General features: G+C 45.1%; 1 protein-coding gene across 2 annotated transcripts; it reads left to right on the forward strand.

Annotated features, from left to right (window-relative positions):
- Positions 1–5170: 5170 nt before the first annotated feature.
- Positions 5171–8118, forward strand: gpr101 (G protein-coupled receptor 101). 2 transcript variants are annotated; one of them, XM_042074539.1, is made up of 2 exons: positions 5171–5588; positions 6061–8118. In XM_042074539.1, the coding sequence occupies exon 2, from the start codon at positions 6185–6187 to the stop codon at positions 7505–7507; it is 1323 nt and encodes a 440-aa protein (XP_041930473.1). In that variant the 5' UTR covers positions 5171–5588; positions 6061–6184; the 3' UTR covers positions 7508–8118. The 2 variants fall into 2 exon arrangements, with proteins under 2 accessions (XP_041930473.1, XP_041930472.1); XM_042074538.1 differs by having other exon boundaries at positions 5171–5575.
- Positions 8119–9248: the final 1130 nt, after the last annotated feature.

Raw genomic sequence — 9248 nt, forward strand, 5'->3', positions numbered from 1 at the left:
AAATTGTCACCACCAATATTTTATTTGTGCTGCTGATCATTCCGACATTCCGACAGTGAAACGTCGTCATATGATTTGCTGAAAAACAGAAGACGAGAGGGAAGGGTTATCTGACATGCACGCTACAGTAGGCCTACACGCACGGAGAGTGTCAAAGCACACTACTGTACTTGTTTGCACCGGCAGTCAAGCGAGCGGGTGTGTCAACGACAACAGTAAGTTAGGGCTGTCTGCCAATACATACCCAAAAAAGGCCAGAGTAAAACATTGTGATATTCCCTTTGCCCTTCAACCTGTACATGTTTGTCCCTTTTTGTGGTTTGTAGATCAGCTATGCCACCCAAAAATACGAAGCTTTTTCATTGCAGTCTAGGCAAAATAATTAGCCATACAAACTGGCAACTGGTGACCAGGCTTTCAAATGCGGATTTTACTGTGTAAAATAGCATTAACTGTTTTTTTAGCTGCTGCACGGACAGTCACATAGGCTATAAGTTACCATCACTGACTGTTAGGCTTAATGGGCTACCAATCTTGCAGTCGCAATAAACAGTGGATCCGTGACATTTTCCTGTTCCTATATTCTGTTTATGTAGGCTAATGTATTTGTGAATGTAGCCTGCACAATGCAAATGGTGCATTTCCATAGCCTATAAATGAACATTGCGAAACACTTATCTGCTCTATGATCTCATCCCAGAAAGATTTTCTTTGATTTGTTAGTTTTTTGAACATTTATTTTATCTAATGACATAGCAAATATGATGAATTGAATCAACATATCCTTGCACTTGCGAAACTATTTTTCAGCATTCACGTTCCTCTTAAAGTGACAGGCAATCAATTAGATTTACACACCAAATGTGATGATATAGACAAGTGTAGCCTAATAATTTAAATATCAATATGATGTAATCAAATTACTAAATATGTTTAGCTATTAGTAATCATGCAGATCCTAAAATACTATAAATAATGATCAATATACATTTATAGTTTATATGAATTCCAAAATATGAAAAAGAAACCTGACAACCATCACTTTCTATGTGTGTGTGTGTGTGTGTGTGTGTGTGTGGAGGGTCAATCAAATTCTATTCTATTACCACTGATGTGTAGCCTGGGTGTTCCCATGCTGCCTTGCGCGCGATTTGATTCACGCTGCTAAGGCAGCCTGGAAACTACCGCCCTCATTTTTGCCTCAGATAGGGAACCAATCACAGAACGGGGGGAAAGCAAGATGATGGTGAGCTATGCACAGACGCATTTGATAGACATCCGTGGCACCCAATAAACGGATCTGGGTATTTTTTTCAAATACGAGAAAATGAACGTTTGGTTCCCAGACCACGTCTCATTGAGAAGTGGTGGCGCTAGCCAGGCTAACTGATGTGAATGATCTCACAAATCACACAAACCAAATCAAATTTGAAAAAATTGCAATAGTATCGAAATCGAGATTCTTCACTTGCTGTTGGTATTGAAACAATAATCTTGGTATCGTGACAACAGGAGTTGTGGATGTGTCCCCAACATCTAGTTCTGGAGTAGGCCATTCAACTAGCCCGATTGCTTACGACGAGACTCAGGCTGCGCAGTTGGCACCCGCTTCCTTATTTGGGTTTTGGGTTGCCAGGTTTTAGCCTATGACAAAATCTTAAGATGTCATAATTGCAGGACCTACAAGCAATTCCAGTTCTTTTCAGTGTGGGTCCCATTTACACCCATGAGTGATAACCACAAAGCCCAATAATGCCTTGGGCAAATTTGCAGTGAAAACAAAACCTAAAGCCACACCTGTGCCCTGCGTTCCCCTGTCACTCTGAAAAGAGACATTTTTATTGTCATGTCCCATGACAACAGACAGAGAACTGTAACTGTATAAGTCTGGGTCTGCATACTGTAGCTCACTTTAGTATATAGTATTGTACGATTAATTTGCTCAAATACATTAAGAAACAAAGTCAGCAAGGACTTACAGTAATGCTGAAAGTAGTTCACTGTTTCAACATAGCACAGCACTTTGAGTTGGTCAAGAAACTCGCACCATCAAAGGACTCTTCTCCTGATATCTTTTAATCGTGCTTGATTCTTTGTGGACTGGAGGAATCCCATTGGATTCTATCTGGGTAGTAAGCACTGAACCAAATTATATTCGTTAGTTGTTAGATCAGTTCAGTGCTCACATCAATACTTAGCTCATAAAGTAAGAGGCCAAGCAGAAACACAGAAAGGCAATGAGACACAACATCTTATCCCTTGAGACTGGCATAGACCCAAAGCCATAATTATAATATACCCCCCCCCACACACACACACACACACACCAATATACAGACATAAATTATTATATTACAATAGCCTATCGGTCACTGCTGTCCAAAATAATTACTCTTGCAGATGTAATCACAAGCTAAAGGTAATAATTGTAACTATAACAAATGCTACATATTCTATATAAAGATGGAGAAAAAGAGCACAACATAAGACATAAGAGTGCAGTTGTGAGATGAGATGAGATGAGATGAGAGTGGAGGTCATGAGATAATTAGAGATCATTGCAGCTAAGGAAGCACGTGAAAGGTGTGACCAAGATGATGGGTCGTCATTTTGCCTGTTCAAATAACCCCAGGTAATCCAGCTGAAATGTCAGACCTGCAGCTTGACTGCAATGCCATAAGAGCCAGGTTCGTTGGTATGGCAGTCAGAGTGCATAACCCAACCAGTCATTGCACTCTTTAGAAGAAAGCAGAGCATGCAAATGTTGCGTGCACACTTTTTGGAGAAAAAAAAATACAAGTTGCTCAAGTTGGGCCACTATATCTGAACTTATTGTCCTATTATGGAATACCATAAGATAGAACTAGATGTACCGCAGAGCGGTACAAAATATGACCGCCGCCCAGTCCAGCACATTTTTTCCACAAAAAATAAGTCACGCTGAAAGGCCTATATGATTCTAACTGTCTCACTAAATTGCATTATCCACACTCAATTCTCACTGGTATCTGCTAGACAACAAGTACCAAAACATGATTAGTTCATAGATTTCACATGTAAAATTGATTTTATACAACCCCACCCCCATCTTGCCTGTTCATAATTCTGAGAAATTCTTGAATTGTGTGCATGTGTGCGCGCACACATTTATGTTTATGTGTGTGGGTGTGTGTGTGTGTGTGTGTGTGTGTGTGTTTGTCTGCGTATGTGTGTTTGTGCATGTGCATGTGCATGCATGCGTACATATGTCTACTGTGTGAGTATGTGTCATACGTATGATTACTGTGAATGTATGTGTGTGCGTGTGTATCTGTTTATGCACATGTGTGCACATGGAATGGGTTAACATGACCCCTGGAGGCAAACATACGGAAAAAATTGGTCATCCTAGGCCCTACGGTTCTCAAGATATTCACAGAAAACTGTGTCTGCCCTACCCTCCTTTCGGTGGTCCAGTCCATCGGGGGGGCTACAGATCAAAACGAAAAACGATGGTTCCATGATATCCATGTGGGGTTACATGCCCACTAAGTTTTGTGTACCCCGGTCTTTCAGTGTCCCAGGAATCCTTGTTTGTGTACGGTCACTAAATGTACACATAAATTATTTTATTGTAAGGCCCCCCATGAACGAAAGTTCACAAAACTTGGCATGCATTCGGAAGGTGTCATAATGATCCTACACTTTCAATTTCGTGCAGTTTTGACCATGTCAGCCAGAGATATTGTGATGAAAACACCTACTTTTTTGCTTTTTAATTTTTAACTAGGTGGCGCTATACATGAAATAAGTGGTAATGGGATGGGTTGACCTGCCCCCTTAAGACCAACATACAAAAAAAAGGTGGACCTCCTAGGCCCTACGGTTCTCGAGATATTCACAGAAAACTGTCTCCGGCTACCTACAGGCCAGTTGGTGTATAGTAACATAAATTAATTTATTGTGTGGCCCCCCATGAACGGAATTCCACGAAACTTGGCGTGCATTCAGAGGGTGTCATAATGATCCTACACTTCCAATTTCGTGCAGTTTTGACTATGTTAGGTCACAGATACCTGCGATTACAACACCTCATTTTTACTTTTTTGTGTTTAACTAGGTGGCGCTATACATGAAATGAGTGGTTATGGAATGGGTTGACATGGCCCCTTGAGATCAACATACAAAAAAATGGTCCTTCTAAACCCTACGGTTCAGAAAAAAAAAAAAAAAAATCTGACTAAACCTATATGACACAAATAGGGGAAGAACAGGGCCAAGTATAGGTTACTATTAGACACTATTACTCTATTTCATGTGACACTATTGACACTATTGTAAAAATAAAATGTATACAAACATATCACTCCATCTGTTTATCAATGTATAGGTTGTTTGGTCTCCCACCCCACCCCCTGCCCCCATGTAAACTCAATGGCTACGGCTTTGTATAGGCCTATGCAATGCTGTTTTTTAACAGATTAATCTGTGATGAAACAGGTTATCTTTTCTAACCTAAAGTTATAGTACAAATGACAGTGCTGAGATTACCCTGTGCACACTGCTCACAGGTTGGCAGGGGAAATAACTAAAGTGTTGGGTGGAAATAGAGTCTGACTGGCAGGATAGGGAACAATTTGAGTAAATCTAAGTTGCATTGCTGGCTCACTTTTGTCCTATCATACATATGGCACCACCTCAATTATAAAATTGCTCTGCAATTATTAGACATTTGCCCCTATTACTGGTTGGTACTGGTTGGTAAAGCTACAGGCCTATGTTTGTGCTGTATTGATTAGCCAATGAACATTGAATTGAACTATGCCAACATGGAAATGTCTGTACGATGAATAAGAACTAATTTTATTTGTTTTTAATTTATTTATTCATGTGTCTTGCATCCATGTATTTTGCTTACAAGGTGCATTTCCTTGTAGCCATATCACGTATGTTTGGACCAATGACGTAATTGGACTTCTGTTAGGGTATGGAATAAAATAATTGTTTGCATCAAATGCCCTTAAGAAGACCACACTGACTCCTCATCATAGGCTAATCTATGATAACGACGTAAAATAGCCTAAATTGTGTTTTGGGTCATGATAAAAGCGTGACGAACGGTCTGTATGTAGGCTATGTGATGCTTGGATTTTGTAGCCTATAGCAGGTGACAGACGGACAGTAAATTATAGGCTACCGCGTAGGCTATAGGCTATGTCGTCATGTTTATGGTGTGGTGGAACGACTCACTCTCAATTCTTTGCTAAAGCATCACTGACTAGTTGATCAAATCTAAAAAATGCAACGATGGCTCACAAGTGAACACTGTCTATCAGGTTTTCACGACTGAATTGGACGCTCTTCTGACTGATGCTTGGTGGTATGTGCTGCGTCGGACTCAAGGGGCTGCTGCCACTGCCATTGATTGTACAGCGGTGACCAAAATGGGAGAGCGGTGTTGTGATCAGAGCGAAGCGGCATCAATGGGAAAGAGCAACGGGATACCAATCACCAAATACCTCCGACAAAGACTCATTGATAATGACAATCACAATCCCCGTAAAAGGATTCTTCTGTCCTCGATGACAACGTAAAGGTAATAACGTTAGGTAATTATCACTGAGAAGCGTTGTCATTTGTTGAAAAACGAAAGCGACAATCGAGTCATCAAATGTCTGAACATCTGGTGTTAAGCGAACAATCAAATTAAAGAGCGTGTTTCCTTTTGGCATCTATTTTCATGTGTGAGTGGTCGCTACATGGCAAAAGGCCCCTGTTAGAGGGTCTTTTTCAGTTAAATGACAAATAGCATAACGTTTTGATTGATGAAGAGGAGCCGGGAATCTTTCTCTCACGTTAAAGCTTGCGTTGGCAGCACCCTCACATCTTTCTCTGATTTGTTTTCACATTGTGTCTCAAATTAGCTATTGTTCCATAAAGCAGCTTATGCTGTATTCAAGGAAGGGATTTTGGTAGACGCACACTGATGCAGCAGGCTTGCCATGTTTAAGTACAGGCAAACACATTTCTTTCCACCTGCTGTGCCTCACTGACATTTCTCTGACATCCTCCTCCCTCAAGGTAAACCCAGTGGCTGATCTAAAGAAAAAAGAACAACAAAAAAAAAACGTGTGGACAGAGTACGAATCAGAGCCCGAGCGCCACACATGCATCTGTCTCCTCACTTGCAGTCCTTGCCGTCAGCATGCCCACCTTGGAGGCGCCCAGAGAGGGCTTTGCCAACGCCAGCCTGCCCTGGGGCCCGGGCGCCGGGGGCCCGTCGGTGATCAACAGCACGGTGAAGATGGTGCTGATCTCGGCCATCGTGTGCACGTCGCTCTTCGGCAACGTGGTGGTGCTGCTGGTGTTCCAGCGCAAGCCGCAGCTGCTGCACGTGGCCAACCGCTTCGTGCTCAACCTTCTGCTGGCCGACCTGCTGCAGACGGTGCTGGTCATGCCCTTCGCCATCGCGGCGGCCGCCCCGGGGGTCTGGCCGCTGGACGCCCGCCTCTGCCAGGCCCTGGTGGTGCTCATGCACCTGTTCGCCTTCGCGGGCGTCAACACCATCATGGTGGTGTCCGTGGACCGCTACCTGGCCATCATCCACCCGCTCTCCTACCCGACGCGCATGACGCCGCACCTGGGCACCAACCTCATCGCGCTCACCTGGCTGCTGAGCGTGCTGCAGAGCACGCCGCCGCTCTACGGCTGGGGCGCCATCGAGTTCGACCGGCACCACAACGCCTGCACGGTGGTGTGGTCCTCCAGCTACTCCTACTCGGCCCTGGTGTCGGCGCTCTCCTTCTGGCTGCCCGTGCTCATCATGCTGGGCTGCTACTGGATGGTGTTCCGGGCCGCCCGGCGCCAGAACGCCCTGGTGCACCCCATCCAGGCCAACAGCCACCTGCAGCCGCCCGAGTCCACCCAGGCGTCCTGCTCCAGCCCACAGAGATCTCAGCAGCAGCAGCAGCAGCAGCCCCAGACGCCTCACCCCGACGCGCCCTCGTCCGGCTACCCGACCCGCGCGCGCCACAGACGCTTCCACTACCACTGCAAGGCGGCGCGCGTGGTCTTCGTGATCATGGCGTCGTACATCGTGAGCATGGGGCCGTACAGCGTGCTGAGCACGGTGGCCATGTGCTCGCGCCGGCCTGTGCCGCCCTGGCTGGCCTCGCTGGCGCTCATCCTCTTCTTCCTGCAGTGCTGCCTGCACCCCTACATCTACGGCTACATGCACCGCAGCGTGCGCAAGGAGTTCCTGGCGCTGCTCTGCGGCTCGCTCTGCCGGCCCGGCCGGCCGGGGAGGGGCTCGGCCGTCGACAGCTGCTTCACGGTGACGGACGGGCGGCTGGGGCAAGCGGGACCGGTGGGACACCCCAGCCAGGCGGCCCGCGTCTGCCCTCTGCGCACCTGGGAGGAGGGCACGGTGTCCTCCTCGCCAACGGAGAGGAGGTCCAGGGACAGCCGCAAGGAGACCACCTCCATCAGCCTGAGCTCAGAGAAAGAGCTGACCGTCCACAGTAAGTGACCTCAGCAGCACAGGTTGTAAATGGACCACTGCTGCGAGTCTGTAGATTAATATGAGGCCCGGGGTCAGCTGGGATAAACATCCTCTCTGCAGTGTGGACATGAAACCGTCCAGATGATACCAAGGTAAACCCAGGCATACCTCTATTGTGATTCCTGTCCTTAACATTCTGTTGTCCCCTCCACAGTGCCTGACTGCCATGTGATTGTGTTCTGAGGAATTCTGTTGGGTATATGTTTGTGATGTATGCATTCACGTTTTAAGCATAGCTGATGTATAATAAAAAGTGAAACCTTTATCTTAGCGAGAAGCAAGAATTACATTTGAGCAGATGTTAGCCAACTTAGCAAATGAATGTAAAGTGTTGCAGTGTTGTCTTGATGTAGAGCACCAAGGAGAGGAATGGCTGTTCAGATGTTTTGTACTTCTTTTTGTAGACATGTCAGTTCACTGTTTTGGATACGTATGTGTATAGACTTATCACCTCTGGCCATTCAGATTGAGTCTCGAGGGGCTGAGATGAAGGGAAATGCTGCTCAGAGATTTTTAAGGAGTTTTTTTAGTTCTGTACATGTTGGATATTGGTAAAGCATCGTTTTGATACTCTGGTAAAGAACAATGTGGAAGTAGCTGAAACTATTGACAGTACTGTTGAAAAACACACATTCCCAAAAGGTCCCATGAGAATCTCCTCTCCCAAAGCAAATCATTTTATGATCTCATTTCATTTCACAAACATATGGCCATATTATGAATTGTAAATCATGAAGGTTAATGTTGCGAGCCATTGGGTTCGTTCCTGGCCAAGGATGTTAGGAGTTGAGTTGGGAGTAGCCTATCCTGCACTGGGTTCAAGTGCCTCCTCTAGTAAAACTCTCTGATGCTGTTTGTGTTAAAACCCTCACCACCTCAACACTGCCAAGTCCATTGCCAGAGAGGTACTCTGTGAAAATTGGCAAAGCTCAGTCCATGTGCCTACCCACTTATCAGATGTTCACAGGGAGAATCTGCCCAGCCTCTGCCCAGCATGTGGGTTTCATGATTGGCCAACTGCTGAGAGCCCCTTTCTTATTGTCCTCTTTGTCCTTGCCTTCTCTCCCTTTTAGAAACGCTAGGACAGAGAGGAGCTCATACTGTAGGCTCTGCGGACACAGCTAACCTTCAGTGTCCTCATAAGGTTCCACACGCGGTCTGACCCGTAACAAACTAACTGAACAAATTACATTCATGACACTGTACTCTTCTCCCAGGCTTTGTGACACAACGTTAGAGCTATGATTGGAGTTAGATTAAGTCTGTCGTTCATGATTGTGCCAGCTTTCACAGAAAAAGATGCTGCAGGAATCCCCAATGCGCTGTAATCTGTGGCTGAAGTTTCAACATTGTCTAGCTGAAGAATTCACTTCCTAAACCACAGTAATAGCAAGCACTCGCAGAATGCACAGAATTTGATAAACACACCTGCAAAGGTTATATCTGTACATTACTGACAATCAGCAGGTCACAGATACAAAAACACAGGACTGCTTATTTATTGCTGTGTTTTTTGTGAAATAATGAAGACAGTTGACTAGTTTTGTGTGATAACTGTACGAGGCTGTGTGCTCACCGTGAGAGTATTTACACTATGTGTTTAGGAGTCTATGGAAGAATAAGTCAGGTTTCAGTCTATGCCCAACCAGTAACTTGAATGTTTGAAAATATTTTTGAATATTACAATTCAATCTCCCCAATGATTTCA

The sequence above is a fragment of the Alosa sapidissima genome, chromosome 20 (assembly GCF_018492685.1).
Source record: "Alosa sapidissima isolate fAloSap1 chromosome 20, fAloSap1.pri, whole genome shotgun sequence".
Classification (NCBI taxonomy): Eukaryota; Metazoa; Chordata; class Actinopteri; order Clupeiformes; family Clupeidae; genus Alosa; species Alosa sapidissima.

What these genes read in the sequence shown, in the direction of transcription:
- gpr101 (XM_042074539.1), top strand. Translation starts at nt 6,185, where the DNA reads ATGCCCACCTTGGAGGCGCCCAGAGAGGGCTTTGCCAACGCCAGCCTG.